The sequence below is a fragment of the Ranitomeya imitator genome, chromosome 2, assembly GCF_032444005.1.
Source record: "Ranitomeya imitator isolate aRanImi1 chromosome 2, aRanImi1.pri, whole genome shotgun sequence".
In the NCBI taxonomy this organism is placed as follows: Eukaryota; Metazoa; Chordata; class Amphibia; order Anura; family Dendrobatidae; genus Ranitomeya; species Ranitomeya imitator.
In genome coordinates, this window is record NC_091283.1 from 73,814,519 (window position 1) to 73,834,727 (window position 20,209).

General features: G+C 44.3%; 1 protein-coding gene across 1 annotated transcript in view; it reads right to left on the reverse strand.

Annotated features, from left to right (window-relative positions):
• Positions 1-19,981, reverse strand: part of GPC4 (glypican 4) — a 190,595-nt gene extending 170,614 nt beyond the window's left edge. The window contains exon 1 of the mRNA XM_069746954.1: positions 19,531-19,981. Coding sequence (XP_069603055.1) covers positions 19,531-19,687 — 157 coding nt within the window. The 5' untranslated portion in view covers positions 19,688-19,981. The remainder of the gene's footprint in view (positions 1-19,530) is intronic.
• Positions 19,982-20,209: the final 228 nt, after the last annotated feature.

A 20,209-nucleotide genomic window follows, 5' to 3' on the forward strand; every position in this document is an offset into this window, starting at 1 on the left:
GTTTTGCCCACTCCTGGTTTTCGCTGACAACTACTGAGGTAAAAATTTACCAAATACTCAACATGTGTATGTGGCCTAAGTGTACCATAAAGAAAAGACTTCATGAGAGCAAATAAAGAGTGTTCACCACAAGGTACAAACCATTAATCAGCCTTAAAAGCGTTGTTACACAAACAGAGTACATTTTAATTAATAGATAATGGAATAATAATTTCCAGAATTGGATGTGTTTAAATAAAATGTTCCTGCACTGAGATAATCTTATAAATGTGCCCCTGCTGTGTACTGTGTAATGGCTGTGTCTGACCATACAGGAACATGGTCTGACCGTACCACATCTCCTGGGCAGGGGAGGACACAAAGGAGTATACAGACATTACAGCATGGGATCAGGAAACGTTGTCAGTATACTCTTTTGCTTCCTCCCCTGCCCAGGAGCTGAGGTATGAGCAGACCATGTCCCTGTATAGTCATACACAGCCATTACTCAGTACGCAGCAGGATCACTTGTATAAGATTATCTCCGCACAGGAACTTTTTTTTTTTTTACATCCAATTGTGAAACTTAACCCCTCTGTGACCTTAGACGTACTATCCCGTCGAGGTGCCCTGGGCTTATCTGACCCTGGACGGGATAGTACGTCATAGCCGATCGGCCGCGCTCACGGGGGGAGCGCGGCCGATCGCGGCCGGGTGTCAGCTGCTTATCGCAGCTGACATCCGGCACTATGTGCCAGGAGCGGTCACGGACCGCCCCCGGCACATTAACCCCTGGCACACCGCGATCAAAGATGATCGCGATGTGCCGGCGGTGCAGGGAAGCACCGCGCAGGGAGGGGGCTCCCTGCGGGCTTCCCTGAGCCCCCCGCAGCAACGCGATGTGATCGCGTTGCTGCGAGGGTCTCCTCACCTCCCTCCCTGCTCGAGCCCCGGATCCAAGATGGCCGCGGATCCGGGTCCTGCAGGGAGGGAGGTGGCTTCACAGAGCCTGCTTAGAGCAGGCACTGTGAAGGCTGCAGCGCTGCATGTCAGATCAGTGATCTGACAGAGTGCTGTGCAAACTGTCAGATCACTGATCTGTGATGTCCCCCCCTGGGACAAAGTAAAAAAGTAAAAAAAAAATTTTCCAAATGTGTAAAAAAAATAAAAAAAAAATATTCCAAAATAATGAAAAAAAAAAAAAAATATTATTCCCATAAATACATTTCTTCATCTAAATAAAAAAAAAAAAACAATAAAAGTACACATATTTAGTATCGCCGCGTCCGTAACGACCCGACCTATAAAACTGTCCCACTAGTTAACCCCTTCAGTAAACACCGTAAGAAAAAAAAAAAAAAAACGAGGCAAAAAACAACGCTTTATTATCATACCGCCGAACAAAAAGTGGAATAACACGCGATCAAAAGGACAGATATAAATAACCATGGTACCGCTGAAAGCGTCATATTGTCCCGCAAAAAAAGAGCCGCCATACAGCATCATCAGCAAAAAAATAAAAAAGTTATAGTCCTGAGAATAAAGCGATGCAAAAATAATTATTTTTTCTGTAAAATAGTTTTTATCGTATAAAAGCGCCAAACCATAAAAAAATGATATAAATGAGGTATCGCTGTAATCGTACTGACCCGAAGAATAAAACTGATTTATCAATTTTACCAAACGCGGAACGGTATAAACGCCTCCCCCAATAGAAATTCATGAATAGCTGGCTTTTGGTCATTCTTCCTCACAAACATCGGAATAAAAAGCGATAAAAAAATGTCACGTGCCCAAAAATGTTTTCAATAAAAACGTCAACTCGTCCCGCAAAAAACAAGACCTCACATGACTCTGTGGACCAAAATATGGAAAAATTATAGCTCTCAAAATGTGGTATTGCAAAAAATATTTTTTGCAATAAAAAGGGTCTTTCAGTGTGTGACGGCTGCCAATCATAAAAATCCGCTAAAAAACCCGCTATAAAAGTAAATCAAACCCCCCTTCATCACCCCCTTAGTTAGGGAAAAATAAAAAAAAATGTATTTATTTCCATTTTCCCATTAGGGCTAGGGTTAGGGCTAGGATTAGGGTTAGGGTTAGGGTTAGGGCTAGGGTTAGGGCTAGGGTTAGGGCTAGGGTTAGGGCTAGGGCTAGGGTTAGGGCTAGGGTTAGGGCTAGGGTTAGGGCTAGGGTTAGGGTTAGGGCTAGGGTTAGGGCTAGGGTTAGGGTTAGGGTTAGGGCTAGGGCTAGGGTTAGGGTTAGGGTTGGGGCTACAGTTAGGGTTGGGGCTAAAGTTAGGGTTAGGGTTTAGATTACATTTACAGTTGGGAATAGGGTTGGGATTAGGGTTAGGGGTGTGTCAGGGTTAGAGGTGTGGTTAGGGTTACCGTTGGAATTAGGGTTAGGGGTGTGTTTAGATTAGGGTTTCAGTTATAATTGGGGGGTTTCCACTGTTTCGGCACATCAGGGGCTCTCCAAACACGACATGGCGTCCGATCTCAATTCCAGCCAATTCTGCGTTGAAAAAGTAAAACAGTGCTCCTTCCCTTCCGAGCTCTCCTGTGTGCCCAAACAGGGGTTTACCCCAACATATGGGGTATCAGCGTACTCAGGACAAATTGGACAACAACTTTTGTGGACCAATTTCTCCTGTTACCCTTGGGAAAATACAAAACTGGGGGCTAAAAAATAATTTTTGTGGGAAAACAAAAAGATTTTTTATTTTCACGGCTCTGCGTTATAAACTGTAGTGAAACACTTGGGGGTTCAAAGTTCTCACAACACATCTAGATAAGTTCATTGAGGGGTCTAGTTTCCAATATGGGGTCACTTGTGGGGGGTTTCTACTGTTTAGGTACATTAGGGGCTCTGCAAACGCAATGTGACGCCTGCAGACCAATCCATCTAAGTCTGCATTCCAAATGATGCTCCTTCCCTTCCGAGCCCTCCCATGCGCCCAAACGGTGGTTCCCCCCCACATATTGGGTATCAGCGTACTCAGGACAAATTGGACAACAACATTTAGGGTCCAATTTCTCCTGCTAACCTTGGAAAAATACAAAACTGGGGGCTAAAATATAATTTTTGTGGAAAAAAAAATATTTTTTATTTGCACGGCTCTGCGTTATAAACTGTAGTGAAATACTTGGGGGTTCAAAGCTCTTACAACACATCAAGATGAGTTCCTTAGGGGGTCTACTTTCCAAAATGGTGTCACTTGTGGGGGGTTTCTACTGTTTAGGTACATTAGGGGCTCTGCAAACGCAATGTGACGCCTGCAAACCATTCCATCTAAGTCTGCATTCCAAATGGCGCTCCTTCCCTTCCGAACCCTCCCATGCGCCCAAACGGTGGTTCCCCCCCCACATATGGGGTATCAGCGTACTCAGGACAAATTGGACAACAACTTTTGGGGTCCAATTTCTCCTGTTACCCTAGGGAAAATACAAAACTGGGGGCTAAAAAATAATTTTTGTGGGAAAAAAATTTTGTTTTATTTTTATGGCTCTGCATTATAAACTTCTGTGAAGCCCTTGGTGGGTCAAAGTGCTCACCACACCTCTAGATAAGTTCCTTAGGGGGTCTACTTTCCAAAATGGTGTCACTTGTGGGGGGTTTCAATGTTTAGGCACATCAGTGGCTCTCCAAACGCAACATGGCGTCCCATCTCAATTTCTGTCAATTTTGCATTGAAAAGTCAAACTGCGCTCCTTCCCTTCCGAGCTCTCCCATGCGCCCAAACAGTGGTTTACTGCCACATATGGGGTATCAGCGTACTCAGGACAAATTGGACAACAACTTTTGTGGTCCAATTTCTTCTCTTACCCTTGGAAAAATAAAAAATTGGGGGCAAAAATATAATTTTTGTGAAAAAATATGATTTTTTATTTTTACGGTTCTGCATTATAAACTTCTGTGAAGCACTTGGTGGGTCAAAGTGCTCACCACACATCCAGATAAGTTCCTTAGGGGGTCTACTTTCCAAAATGGTGTCACTTGTGGGGGGTTTCAATGTTTAGGCACATCAGTGGCTCTCCAAACGCAACATGGCGTCCCATCTCAATTCCTGTCAATTTTGCATTGAAAAGTCAAATAGCGCTCCTTCCCTTCCGAGCTCTCCCATGCGCCCAAACAGTGGTTTACTGCCACATATGGGGTATCAGCGTACTCAGGACAAATTGGACAACAAGTTTTTGGGTCCAATTTCTCCTGTTACCCTTGGTAAAATAAAACAAATTGGAGCTGAAGTAAATTTTTTGTGTAAAAAAGTTAAATGTTCATTTTTATTTAAACATTCCAAAAATTCCTATTAAACACCTGAAGGGTTAATAAACTTCTTGAATGTGGTTTTGAGCACCTTGAGGGGTGCAGTTTTTAGAATGGTGTCACACTTGGGCATTTTCTATCATATAGACCCCTCAAAATGACTTTAAATGAGACGTGGTCCCTAAAAAAAAATGGTGTTGTAAAAATGAGAAATTGCTGGTCAACTTTTAACCCTTATAACTCCCTAACAAAAAAAAAAATTGGTTCCAAAATTATGCTGATGTAAAGGAGACATGTGGGAAATGTTACTTATTAAGTATTTTGTGTGACATATCTCTGTGATTTAATTGCATAAAAATTCAAAGTTTGAAAATTGCGAAATTTTCAAAATTTTCGCCAAATTTCCGTTTTTTTCACAAATAAACGCAGGTACTATCAAAGAAATTTTACCACTATCATGAAGTACAATATGTCACGAGAAAACAATGTCAGAATCACCAGGATCCGTTGAAGCGTTTCGGAGTTATAACCTCATAAAGGGACAGTGGTCAGAATTGTAAAAATTGGCCTGGTCATTAACGTGCAAACCACCCTTGGGGGTAAAGGGGTTAATATTATTCCCAGATCTCCGTTTAACATGTTGGTTAAAATTTAAAAACTTTGTTTGTGAGGAAAACACCTTTCAAAATAGAAAGGACAGGTTAGACTTTGCCAAAAAACCATCTAAAGCAGTCAGCCCAGTTCTGGAAAAGCGTTCTATGGAAAAGCGGATATAACAAGTCCAATACGTTTGATCGTGGACACGTCCAGTTCAGCCAGCACCCTCTACCAGCTGTGTGCGCTTCCTTTCTATTTATCTATCCATCTCGAAATGAACAATTTCAGGATAACTGATAGCCAATGAGAATAAATGATAAAGGGGTGGTCCGGTCCAAAATCGATAGGTCTGCAGTCACTCTGTGTGACTGTAGACTTATGAATCCCCCCCAGTGAATACACTGCGGGGATTCGCCGGTTTCTGAGCCGCAATCGGAGGGTATGTATGAGTTATACATGCTTCCGGCCAGCGGGTATGGCCTTGCTCCATGCACTTGCACGACCCATCTAGTGACAGGACTGGCCGAGTAGAGGGTGCAACCTTGCTCCAGACAAGGGTATGGATAGTGAGGCTGCACCCACTGGCCGGGGATATATATTACTCACTGGTCCTGGGTCCGAAACCAGCAAATCCTTTCAGCGCACAATGTGTGCGCTGGGGGAAATCGTAAGTCTGCAGTCACAGAGTGACTGCAGACTTATCGGTTTTGATTGGACAACCCCTTTAAGGCCCCTCTTGCACATTAGACTAATGTTGGCTAAACCCACAGATATTAATGCATCAGGCATACAGTACAAACTAAGTGATACGTTGCTGGAATCAGGGTCTCTGCCCCTGCATCATACTACTGTCAGATTACATTGGGAAAAAAAAAAAAAACTGCAGAGATTCCAGTTATGGATTCGGCAGTCAGATTTTTGCCGATCACAGGTGGATGATAGGATAGGCCTGTGCAGAAATCAGGGCAAGCAAGAGACAAGCAAAGTTTCGAACAGCCTCAGGCAGCCAGTGACATGTGCACTCATAAATTATCACTGGGCTGCACAGCACACCTCAGGACTTAGGAGGAAGTGTAATGCAAATGCAGCCTGCAAAGACAAGCAATGGAGAATAATAAAAAAAAAATAATCAATGAACATGTGCCAACACTGAGCAGATGGGAACAAACAAGACATATGTGCAAAAAAAAAAAAAAAAATACCATCCATGTAACTAAAAATACCAAATGTTCGGAGAGAATAAAGGGGTTCTTACTTTTTACCGTATCACAAGAGGGGGTAATCATGAGAAAAATTGTCTTATGGCAAATTTACATGGAAAAACGCAAAATGTGATTGTACAGAGTCCGTGGAAGACTTCGGCCCTTGGATGTCCGCTTTGGATGTGACGGCTGCACACTGCATGGTGTCCATGCGGAAACTGCTTCAATTCTGAGAAGTCATTTTTTAAAAAGTGGATTTGACATCTGCTGAGGGGATGGACAGTCTGTGGAATTACCACGAAAGGGAATCTTTCTGCAGGTTTCTATGTAATCTGAGAGCAGCATAATGTAGAGTCAGAGACCCAGATTGCCTCGAGATGTCACTTGCTGGGCTACTTTGTGCAGGTTTGATAAAAATCAGTTTTATCTGCTGCAGATCTAGCAGTTCTCTGAGCACTGAGCCCTGGATAACCCCGCCCACACCACTGATTGGCAGCTGTGTACTGCGCATAGGCAGAAAGCAGCCAGTGGAGGGGTTATAAATGAATATGGAAGGCTACATGGTAGAAGGTTTTATCAGCGGTAAGTGACACATTTCTGCTCTCAGATCAGATGGCAAAAAAAACAAACAAACAGGTGACAGACTCCCTTTATAAAGAAGGGACGCAGTTTGTGATTTGTTTTGATCTTGACATGAATAGAATTTAATAGAATTTAATAGAAAGTAACAGGGGCTCGTGGCTTTAAAGGGTTTGTCCACTTCTCAATCGTAATGATGGCCCCTAACATCCAGAGAAGTGAGCACTGCTGGTCTCCCGGTATGGGGTGAAGCGGCCGCTGGCGTTTCTGCGCTAAAAGCTTATTTAAACAGAAATTAATAAATAATGCAATAATCAGTACAAATTTCTACTGTATATTTTGCAGCACATATCTGCATGAAAAAAAAAATAAATAAATAATCAGTGGAACAAGCAACTTTTTTCACCACTTTTTGGTAACACAATGCAAAGTTCAGATTCCGGCGTGATATTTAGTAGGAATCATCTATGAAATTTTCTATCATATGCCTTTAAAAAACACAAGAATTGTAAAGAATAATCTATTTTATGGTCTCATACGTCCAAGTCAAAGTTTTTCATAGGTTTATTACCGTAAATGTAACGTTTACCGAAATGTCCGCCTACGAATGTGACTGGTGATATTTCGGGCGCGGAGTCACATACACGGGTCATACCAGTAGCCCTAAACACTTCTCCGTTCTATTTTCGCGGCCCAGAGGTATTTGCTCGGGTCGGTCTGTCTGTGTTGTGACAGTGTTCTGGACGTAGATGAACGCTTCCACCACTCCACATTTTTGGACTATTCAGTCAGGCATTTTTGTTATTGTTGAGCGCGGTGCGGCGTTGCACTGCGTGAGCTCAGAGTCCTTGGTGGTCTCCGAAGGTTTCTGGCTAAAAAGGCATCTCTTTTGTTATGGGAGATAAAGCCGTCCAGTAGGTCATTGAATAGCCCAAATAAAGGCAGCGGCAGCCTTAGGAAGGAGATAAAGGATGGGACAAATATTGGGTGAATACATTAGTCACAATTTATAGTCTTTAGCCCAGGTCTCCAGCGCACAGGTAACAATGTGCAGGATTCACCATATGGTCCGATCTGCTCCACCACCATAGACGATATCAATCACTATCACCACGCCACATTAGATCCTGTCCCGTCCACCCCCCGAATGCAAAGCGCCAAAAGTGAAACATTAGTAAAGGTCTTGTGCAGGTACGAAGCCACAAAGCCAGACAAGCGAAGAGCTGAGCGCGGCCCAAGAGGAATCAATCGCTGCATTATGGAGCAGGAAAGACGGCACCAGACTTTCCACTGCTGACGCATCCCTTGGTATGAAGGGAGCCGGCCAAAATTCTAAAATATGACCGAGACTGTAAAACGGTTCTTTTAGACCAGGATTTCCTGAGAAGAGGGGAAAAAGAAAAAAAAAACTTCAATTAACACAAGATGTGGATGCGACAGAGCCAGCAAACATCTCTAGATCTCTGCTCTGCCATTCCTGGAACAGGAGGAGGGGGGAAAAAAAACGTTTCCCAGGTGTGTGTGAAGAGTTTGTAGGTTGTCAACTATGTTCACGTTACACATTAAAAATGGAAACGGAAAAAGGCGACATCAGGATAGCAAGAGTTACAATTCACAAACAAGAGAGAACACGGAGGTCGAAGAGACTGGAGGGGACGGCGAATAACTTTCTTAGACAGGCGCACTGTCAGTTATGTGTGTAAGGAAAATATTAGGAGTCTGAACCAAGGTGCTCCTGATAAATTGTATTCATGGTTACTAGTGATGAGCGAACATGCTAGTAGATAAGGCGTTATGTGAGCATGCTCTGATGCTGAGTGACTTCGGCGTGCTTGAAAAATATGTTTGAGTCCCCGCGGCTGCATGTCTCTCATCTGTTCAATAGCAGCAACACATGCGAGGATTGCCTAAGAAACAGGAAACCCCATGTGTTGCGGCTGTCGAACAGACGAGAGACATGAAGCTGCGGGGACTCGGAACATTTTTCGAAGACACTCAGCTAGCACCCGAGCATGCTCAGATAATACTCACTCGCCACGAATGGTAAAACACAGTCTTGGCAATAAGCAGAGCGCCAACAAAAGGTGATTGTACAACACAAAGGCAATGAAAAAAGGTACAAGTAACCTAATTTACATAATAGGTGCAGAAATACTGCACCTCACCAAAAGCTCATCATGGGAACGTAGCCTAAAAGTGCACAACTGGAGCTGTTCCAGTCAACGGAGGAAACACAAAAAAATCCAGTAAGAGTTCTAAGGCTATGTTCACATAATTTTTCCAATAATTTTTTTTTTTCACATGACCCTTGAACCAGATCTGCTCCAAAAATCACACACTTCAAATGGAAGATCTGATACAAAATCCTCACTCCAAGTGTATAAGCACTTCACAAAGACAGTGGATCAATATGTGCCACCATATTAAACAATGACACAGATCTGTAATACAAATATCTTTGGTCTTTAGATTGCAAAATTGGAAAGTAGAAAAGTTATATATAAAAAAAAAGTTGCCAGACAGAAAAAGTGGCCAAAAAGTATTCAAACATTTCATAGAAATTTAGAAAGGTAAGGATCTAGCATTGTCATCAATTATCTCCTGTCAAAATAATTTTTCGACCATAAACTTATGGAAAATTGTCTCTGTAGATGGTCTTCAAGCACAACACTTGATCTGCCTGGTTTATATTTTTCAGCCGGTTACTACACATGCAGCAACTGGGATCATGGGTTGTACGTTAGTAAATCCATGGCAGCATTTACTGAATTTTACATTATGTCAAACTAACAAAATATTCAGCACTGTGTTTTTTGAATCATGGTAGATGTGGCAAGCTGTGTACTGATGGGGGAGGAAGCAGCAGAGTCAACGGGCCCTGGGGGAAGGGGGTCAACAATTAAAGTCCAGACCTGCCTTCCAACTGATCAATGACTTCCAACATCCTAGAGATGCAATAGCAACTTATTAGCTCCACTGTGCACACCATTTATGACCAACAAATGTCCCCAAATATTTCCACACACGCCTCCGATCTTCCAAGAACAGAATGTTACAAAAACAAAGACATAACGAAATAAACTCATACAAGCAAACTGAATGAAGCAGAATTGCTGAGCTCATCACTGGAGCCTGCCTTCATTTCCATTCCTATCTCCAGACAAAGGAGTTTAAGATTTCAAGTAAAAACAAGTAAATTTGCCGACACCTAGAAAAAGTTGAACACAGTGATAAACATTTAGTACCAAACATACAAATGACCGAGCCAACAAGATAAAGGTCCATTTACAACAGTAGTGTTACATATTTAGGCTGTTAACTGGTTCATGCAGCTTTACATGAACACCCGAGCCTTAGGGTACCGTCACACACTGCCATTTCGATCGCTACGACGGTACGATTCGTGACGTTCCAGCGATATCGTTACGATATCGCTGTGTCTGACACGCAGCAGTGATCAGGGATCCTGCTGAGAATCGTACGTCGTAGCAGATCGTTTAGAACTTTCTTTTGTCGCTGGATCTCCCGCTGGCATCGCTAGATCGGTGTGTGTGACACCGATCTAGCGATGCGTTCGCTTGTAACCAGGGTAAACATCGGGTTACTAAGCGCAGGACCGCGCTTCGTAACCCGATGTTTACCCTGGTTACCAGCGTAAAAAAAAAACAAACAGCACATACTTACATTCTGGTGTCCGTCAGGTCCCTTGCCGTCTGCTTCCCGCACTGTGACTGCCGGCCGTAAAGTGAAAGCAGAGCACAGCGGTGACGTGCTTTCACTTTCACTTTACGGCCGGCAGTCAGTGAGTGCGGGAAGCAGACGGCAAGGGACCTGACGGACACCAGAATGTAAGTATGTGCTGTTTGGTTTTTTTTACGCTGGTAACCAGGGTAAACATCGGGTTACTAAGCGCGGTCCTGCGCTTAGTAACCCGATGTTTACCCTGGTTACCCGGGTACCTCGGCATCGTTGGTCGCTGAGAGCTGTCTGTGTGACAGCTCCCCAGCGACCACACTACGATTTACCTACGATCACGGCCAGGTCATATCGCTGGTCGTGATCGTAGGTAAATCGTATAGTGTGACGGTACCCTTACACTATGGCTGGTCCGAATAACTGAAGCAATTGTTACCATCCACCTCTCGTGTCTCCCCTTTTCATCAGATTATAAGCAGGGCCCCCATTCCTCCTGGTATCTGTTATGCTGTAATGTCTATTGTCTGTACAAATCCCCTCTATAACTGTAAAGTGCTGCGGAATATGTTGGCGCTATATAAATAAATAATTAATTATTAACAATTAACATTCCACGAATGGATTTGTAGGAACGATCGGTCCAGACTGTAGGACTGTCTGAACAGGCCAGAACGGTCTTTCATTGGGGAAATTAATAATAAGCAGCGCCCACTACCCAAGATGGTCAGGTAGCCACTCCACTCCCTTACAAAGAGCATGCATCTTTAGTCATGATACTCACCTAACGGAGGATCTGTCATCACCAGACAAGTCGGTTTTGGTAAATATTTCTATCCCGCATGGAAAAATTCTGGACGTTTTTTGTTTGTTTGTTGTTGTTTTTTTAACATTCTGCTTCTCTTCCATTATTCCTGCTAGAAATGTATGAATTGACAACTGGGTTGGTACCATTAATAATAGTTGAACATCCTTGTTAGGCCGGGGTCACACTTGCAAGTTGAATGCGAGAAACTCCCACAAGTCTCTCGCATCAAGTCCCAGCACTGCCGCTGTCACTCGGGACCGCAGTGCGCGGCTGCATGTATTTCTATGCGGCTGAAAGCTCCGGTCCGAGTGGCGGTGGCATTGCCGGATATTGATGGGCGAGTTTCTCGCATTCAACTTGCAAGTGTGACCCCGGCCTTAGTGCGCAGTCAGACGGATGTATAAAATGGACTGAGTTGGGACCGCATTGCATGGACTGGCCAGTGGCTCTTCTAACCCAAGCGTGACCGCCGCATACATTTCTATGAAGTTGTCGAGCTTGAGTCGAGACAGCCACAGCCAGTATGAGCACTGCAGGCAGATTTACACGGCCGACTCTAAAAACGCACTCGTTTAAGGGCGCAATCAGAGTGACTGGATACTGTGAAAGTGTGCAGGTACGTACCCCAACTCTGACCCAGCGATCAATTTATTAATACAATTTCCAGGAGGTACAATGCAGGAACAGCATAATGTAGAGTCCTACGTAAAGATGCGCCAGTGCGGGGCAGTCGCCATGCGTCGGCCCAACGCACGTTGTGAAAGAAATGAACAACGGGGGTAGCGGATGCAGTTTTACAACGCATCCACTGCCCCATTGTAAGGTCTGGGGAGGAGGGGGCGGAGTTCCGGCCGCGCATGCGTGGTTGAAAATGGCGAACTCGACGCACAAAAAAAGTTACATGTAACTTTTTTTGTGCCGAAGGTCAGCCAAAACACGACGCATCCGTCGCACGATGGATGCGACGTGTGGCCATACGCCGCAATGCGTCGCTAATGCAAGCCTATGGAGAAAAACGCATCCTGCGGGCACATTTGCAGGATGCGTTTTTCTCCAAAACGACGCATTGCGATGTACAGCAAACAACGCTAGTGTGAAAGTAGCCTAAAACTGAAAAGTGAACAGATCCTCTTCAAAACCGCTAGTGTGCTAGAAAGGTCTCGTTGATTTTGTTCCAGTTTCACTGATTTTGCTGATTTTTATTCCCCCATGGGGGGAGGGGGCAGGGGGAATAAAAAATAAAAAAAACGCCATTTTACAGTACCTGCAAAGTGAAGTTTGTGAAATCTTATGCACATGCTGCTAAAGCCAAAGTAATTTTTAAATTTTTCAAGTTTGCAACATGTCCATTCGTTCAGCGTTTTTCAGCCATAAATTTAAAAAAAAAAAAAACCCTGTAAAATACTCAAGGTGTGCACATACCCTTTCACCGCTTTGGCCATAAAAAGGGGTTGCCCATTTCAAGAAGAAAAGTCCGCAATCACTATGTAATTGTAGAATGAATGTCCCCCCATCAAGGTGGGCGGTCATATGAACACTTGCAGGCGAGTTGCATGCTAGCAGTCATGTGCCAACTAGACTATCCTCCACTAAAACATGGAGAAGCAGTGGGGAGTTTAGTTGGCATGTGACTAGAGTTGTGCAAAATTCACATACAGCCGGTCACAAGAATGCCCACCCGCAGGGAGAACACATGGGAACGTGCACAATGTCATGATTCAGCAGCATGTAGTGACAGACCGTCTGCATACTTTTCTTCTTAGACTGGACCACCCCTTTAAAGTGTAGTAATGTGCAAAAAATACTTTGTATATTTATAGATTTCTTGTGTTAAGCAAAACTAACATTGGAACTATGACACCATGCTGGAAATAGTAGTAGATGCATCAAGGCGAGTCCACATCTGTCAAAAACAAAAATTGCAGTCAACCCTCAAGCAAATAATATAGGAAGGCGTAGTAATTAGTGAGGAGTGAGCGTGCTTAGATAAGGTGTTATCTGAGCATGCTCGGGCGCTAACCGAGTGTCTTGGACGTGATAGAATAATATGTTCGAGTCCCCGCGGCTGCATGTCTCCCGGCTGTCCGGCAATCCCTGCAGTCTAACAGCCGCAGAGACTCAAACATATTATTTGAGCATGCCGAAGTAATTCGGATAGCACCACAGCATGGCCGGATAACACCTTATCGCAGCACGTGTGTTCATCACTAGTAATACCAACCTGCTGAAATATGCAACCTCAGATGTTTCAACTTTAGCATTCATTAATGTTATACTGAAGTTCCCCAATTTGGTAAATGATCATAAGTCAGTCTATAACTGCCTGTCGAAATCTCTTCTTGCATAGAGTAGCCAATTATTCACAAGTCCCTTCTTGGCCGAGTCCTTTAACACTAGAACTTCATATCCTTACCAAACCTCATTTAAAAGTCTGGAAAGTGGACATTTAACAGACTCCTAGAGCATCTCATATGTAGCATGTGACAAAAGCTTCAAAACCAAGTCACATATTAAAATATTACGTCCAACCATTCTAAATCTTTAAAAAAAAAAACAAAGTGGACTTTTAGTTGGTCGCCTGAAATTATGTTGCTTTGCGCTAGTGCCCACATAGATGATTTGGGCTTCAAAAAAAAAAAAAAAACTATTAAACAAAAAGCACAAAAAAAACAACAAAAAAAACACCAAACACTTTTTTAGGGAAAAGTCTATAATAAGAACAAATGTCAGTGGCTCCCCCTCTACCACCACACTTCGCTCAAACTTAAAATTCTATGCACATTTTTCTCATTCTGAAGGGTACAAATATTTCTGGTGGCTCAGATCATATTTCGCCTGGAGAAATTCAGTCTTTCCGGCCGTCTTTACAGAAACAGACAAAGCTAGAAAAAAAAATAAAAAATGGTAAGGAAGGCCGCTTGCAACCTTTATGGGGCATAAAGAGAGGGTCTAAAAAGAACTGAAAATGTTGGACCATGTACACAATGACAGTCATAACTTGCAGAATTACATTTTTGACTTGATGCAAATGATTCAACTAAATGAGAAGAGGGCACATGGTCAAGGGAACCTGTCAGCTCAGCAGCCCCCGCTGCACCACCACGTGATAAAAGCCCAATCCTGAGGTCTTTCATATACCATACACTAATTTCTAAGTCTGAAAAATCAAAATATAAATCTGCCTTGCAGTGTAAAATATCCACAACTAGTCCGGTGGAGGGGGCAAATTCCCCCAAAGTTACACCGTCTCATATTTTGTAATCATGCTCCACACTGGATACACGTCACCATCAGGGCTCAAGTATTCTCTCTGCTTTTCGAAGCCATCAGCAATGAAGCCGGGTGACTGCGAATCGGCACCCCACAGGACTAGTCCTGGATGTTTCATACTTAGAAGGTCCTTAGTGTGACATACACTTATTTCTGATAGTCCAGGAAAGGGTTTATATAACGTTATGGTGGTGGCTTAGGAAAGGCCCAGGAACTGACATGTTCATTAAAGGGAGTCTGTCAGTGCAAACTGACTATTCAAACCAAGCCCCGACGCGCGTTGCTCTCTTAGTGTGGACAACCCGGTCAGTGCATCTACCTGCTTTCGATCACCATGCACCTTATTCTCTTTCTTGAATGACAGCTTCGGCTTTCCAGGAGCTAAAGAAGAGACGGAGATAGAGCGAAAACAAGAAGACGGTGCACTGTACCGCTCGGCCACACCAAGTGCCTGGGCTTGGTTTGAACAGAAACTTTGTGCCAACAACCCCTCAAACCATGATTTATAAATTCAAGCCATACATTGTCAGTTTAGACAAAAACAATCTACTTGACAGGTCCAAACCCACAAAATACCCCTCGTTATAAGCTATTAAACAGTTGACGAGGCCTTTGACATCAACACTTTTATAAGGCTCCTAAGTTACATTTAGCAAGGACGGAAAATCTCCAGAAGCCGAGTACCTGACAAAACTAGAAGTTTTTCTTTCAGCAGCATAACTTTTTTGCATACGGTTGTTTTGGACGGCCTTATTAAACAACCATACTATAAAGCCATATGTACTCAGAACTACTTGTTGAGTTTGGAAGGACTGGATGACTATCCTGTGGTTGGTGGCCCAACTTTCCCTGTAAGGCAAGTATCAGGCATGCTAGATTTTAACATGCCCAATTGTCTGTTCTCAAGGGAGATAAGCCTCTACTGGACACCTCTGGCACAGTTTATCAGCTGAACTGAGTATCCATGTGTATGGGGAGGTCATATGAATGCAGCTGTAGTCTATAGTAACCTGCCCACTCCCAGCGTTTAGGGAACCTTCTGCAGATTACTGGATAGAACTTATAATTAATTCAGCAAAAACAGTAATAAAACCCAACAGAAAAACATCTGCTTTAACCTCCAAAAGAAAGTGGGTCACAGAAAAATCACAGAGTTTCCTTTACATACAGGTATCCCAAATTGGACCCCAAGCAGCTAACATGAACTGATGGATTCCTAAGTCATTATCAGCTACAAAGTATACAACTGTCCTTACTTCTAGCACTTTGGTTATTTTACAGAGCCTTTGGAACTTTTTTTTTTTTTTAAACAGAATTTGGCAAACTTGTAGACAAAACGTCAAAAAAATAAAATAAAATGTACTAATGCCAAAATATAAAGATACGAGGATGTCAAAATATACAGTACTGCTACTGTACACTGGAGTGGTGGGGGGGGGGGGGGTTTAGTGTCACATACATTGGAAGTTAACATAACCGTATGCTAAAAAAAAAAAGAGGTACGATGAAGTGCAGAAATAAACAAACCAATTGAGCGACACTTCCCATTTTTCCAACAGCGTCTACTTATGGCCCAAATGATGTCCCTGGAAAAAAAAAAAAAACATGGGAGCCTACCAGCTGCTCTGAAAAAGCACACCTACAGAGGAGAACACTGGAGGATCTGTGCACGCCTCACTTTAACATAACCTATGTATTAACTGGAAGAATTGGGACAAGTTTGGCTTCAGTAGTCGTTAGACATGTCCCATTTCCTTGGACAATTAAGAGTCCTAATCTGGACAAAACAATTAAGACTTAAGGAGCAAAAAACAGTTCTTTCACAGCCACCAATATAAAAACTCCCCAAAAGTAAAAATAGTAAAGGCAACTTTTTAGGCACACTGACCCAACGGTGTTCTGAGATTGGGCCAGTCCTGCAATGCTGACAGATGCATACTCAGCCAAAGTAAGACTAGTTCTGCAAGTAGGTCTATGACATCTTACAATATTCAAAGTAGCCTTTGTGCTCCTCAGAGGTGAAAGTTTCTGAAGGACTAATGACAACCATTACCATTATAGGAGTGGTCACCGGCCTTCCGCAGACTATGAATAGCATGTACATCACCATTGTTAGGCAGAATCAGATTACATAACAATCCAGATAGAAATGCTATCAAGGGTCTTATGGAAATTTGTCACCATATGTTGCTGGCAAAGAAAATATAAGTCTTAAAAGCAGGAGGACAAAGAAAGGGAAAGTAAAAAGGTTTATGGGTGTATACAGCCAAGTCACACGTGGAGAGAAAAAAAAAAAAAAAAAAATCAAGGACTAGCACCCAAGCTGCAAGATACATATACTCCACTATTTTTATTGTTATGCTTTGCTATTATATAGTGCCAGCATATTCCATAGCGCTTCATAGACATAGTTTGTGACATCACAGTTCACACTGGGGCTCAAAATCTAAAATTCCCTATCAGTGATTAAACACACAAACATGGGGAGAACAAACAAACTTCTTGCAGATGTTGTTCTTGGTGAGATATTAAGGCTACGTTCACACTAGCGTTCGGCTAGTGTGCGTCGCGCTAGCGTCGGGCGACGCAGCGGCGACGCACGCGTCATGCGCCCCTATGTTTAACATGGGGGACGCATGCGTTTTTGCTTGTTGCGTTTTCCGACACGTGCGTCTTTTTTGACGCTAGCGTCGGACCAAGAAAACGCAACAAGTTGCATTTTTCTTGCGTCCGATTTTCATCAAAAAACGACGCACGCGTCGAAAAACGCAGCGTTTTTCGGTGCGTTGTGCGTCGCGTCGCCGACGCAGCGGCGCATAACGCTAGTGTGAACGTAGCCTATCCGAGGACACCAGCGCTGCAAAGTAACAGTGCTAACCACTGAGCCACCACTCTGCCCTGTCCTACAGGTATGAGGTCTGCTATATTACACAAAAAGACGAATCAACTCCTGGGCAACGGAATGGAAAATGACCAGAAGTGTCACCGGTAAATCACACTTGATGTCTGGTTATCCTGACTCGAAACTACTAAAAATATATTCACACTCCCTATGACTTTGGCAGAATTTTACCTATTAAGAAAAAAATAGAATAAGTGCCCACGTTTTGGCAGCAAAAAAAAAAACTAATATTGAATATGCAAACCCTAAAAATTCCCTGTACTGTATTAGTCATGCGATTGCTCCAAGTCCAGACTCGACGGCAATGTTCAAGCGCAATATTTTCAAACCAAACATTTTGAAAAGGAACGAGAAGGTGCCAGACATAACTTCTCAAAAGACCATCTGTAGAACTGAAAGGGTTATTGTGCGGCGATGTCTGATTAACCCTTAAGAGAAAAAAAAAACACCCTTACAAAGGTCCCAATGCAGAGAAACAGTAAAATACACAATCAAATAAACAGTAAATATTTACACTATTGAGAAACAAGTAATGAAAGCTTTGTGACAACGGAATCAGCTCCTTGTGGGATCTCCTCAGCAGATCGCTACCACCTACTCAGAAAAAGTACAAAGCACCCAACAGAAGTATACAGGAGGGTAGAGAAAACAATGCAGAAAGCCACACAATGGGAAGGAGCGGCCAATAGGTAATAAGGTAGAGAGTGAGGAAATCCTGCCCCAAGGTGCAATTAAAGTGTGTGAAGGCTGGAGCACACCATGGCTGCAGAACACAGGCCTGATGGGACACTTGGGTGACTGAACCCAGTCCAGACCTTGTGTCCTGTGTCTGAATCACTACAGCCGGCCCGAAACCAACCAGATATTGTACAGTTCTCTGCACACCCTACAACAATACGGTCAACTAGAAATGTTAGAAGGCGACTGTATCCGAAAAGTATCGTGGACTGGAACAAAACAGAATAATTACTACGATTACTTATGGGACAATAATATATATATATTTATTATAGTTAATATATACTTTTTTCCCCATGTTATGTTTCAGGTCAGCAGTTTTCTGATCCCAGACCAGTCCTTTTGCTGTAGAAGGTCCGCACATTAATGGTTCACTGGTTTCCCTACTTACCTGGCCCCACAGCCAGGACAGAGAGGTGGGGTGAGGATTCTGCCACGACACCCCCTCTAGTGTCATCAGAAGTCACTGGTACCATGCCACCAATGGGGACACCCAAGCTCGTCATATGGGGAATCACAATGTACGGACCGCTCGGCTCGATATCTCCCATACAGGGCCAGATTGGCCCCCAACCGGCCCCCACTAGGGTAATTCACAGCACATTATCCCCAGAGACCCTCCCCCCAATATGGGACACCCAAGCTCATCATATGGGGAATCACAATGTACGGACGGGTCGGCTCGATATCTCACATATAGGCCCAGATTGGCCCCCAACCGGACCCCACTAGGGTAATTCACAGCACATTATCCCCAGAGACCCTCCCCCCAATATGGGACACCCAAGCTCATCATATGGGGAATCACAATGTACGGACCGGTCGGCTCGATATCTCACATACAGGGCCAGATTGGCCCCCAACCGGCCCCCACTAGGGTAATTCACAACACATTATCCCCAGAGACCCTCCCCCCAATATGGGACACCCAAGCTCATCATATAGGGAATCACAATGTACGGACCGGTCGGCTCGATATCTCCCATACAGGGCCAGATTGGCCCCCAACCGGACCCCACTAGGGTAATTCACAACACATTATCCCCAGAGACCCTCCCCCCAATATGGGACACCCAAGCTCATCATATAGGGAATCACAATGTACGGACCGGTCGGCTCGATATCTCCCATACAGGGCCAGATTGGCCCCCAACCGGACCCCACTAGGGTAATTCACAGCACATTATCCCCAGAGACCCTCCCCCCAATATGGGACACCCAAGCTCATCATATGGGGAATCGCAATGTACGGACCGGTCGGCTCGATATCTCCCATACAGGGCCAGATTGGCCCCCAACCGGCCCCCACTAGGGTAATTCACAGCACATTATCCCCAGAGACCCTCCCCCCAATATGGGACACCCAAGCTCATCATATAGGGAATCACAATGTACGGACCGGTCGGCTCGATATCTCACATACAGGGCCAGATTGGCCCCCAACCGGCCCCCACTAGGGTAAATCACAGCAGAGACCCCCCATATAAACTCACCATTGATTTCATGGGCTGGAGCATCGTTCATGTTGAAGCCTTTGGACTCGTAAAGTTTCCGGACCTCCACACAACTTTTGGTCTTGTCAGCCCGGACACTGAGGCTGCAGACGGCTAAAGTGCAAAGCAGCAGAGTGGAGCAGGATCTCCCGAGCATGGTGCCGGCAGAGGACAAAGAGTGCAGAGGGGACAGAGATGAGGCGGCGGCGGATACAAAGTCTCTGCTCCGCTCCTTGTGGCTCCCGGGCGGCAGCTCCTCTCACCCTCTCTCCTACCGGTCGCACTGGCAACTTTCGCTTGGCACCAGAAGTTTGCAGAGTGCAGTGTGCCCGTGGCTCTGCCCCTGCTGCCGCTCCGGAGTGATTGGCCGCAGCACTGCGCTCACTCGTCCCCCTCCTCCAGTCCTATGTCCGGGGCGCACTGCGCAGGGATCTGGCACTGGGCGCAAAAGGACGCATGCGCAGCTATGGGAGCAAAAAGCCTGGAATGCTGGAGGGAGGGCGCTCAGCTGTTTAACCCCTGCAGGGACTCGCTCTACGTGTGTGCAACACAATACGTGCAGTGTTTAGCACATCCATCAGGAATGCGCACTACCCATTCACTCTTGTGCGCCATGGAGATTTTAACACCTGCGAGGCTGGAGTGGATTTACACTGATTGACTTTTTTGACTTTTTAGA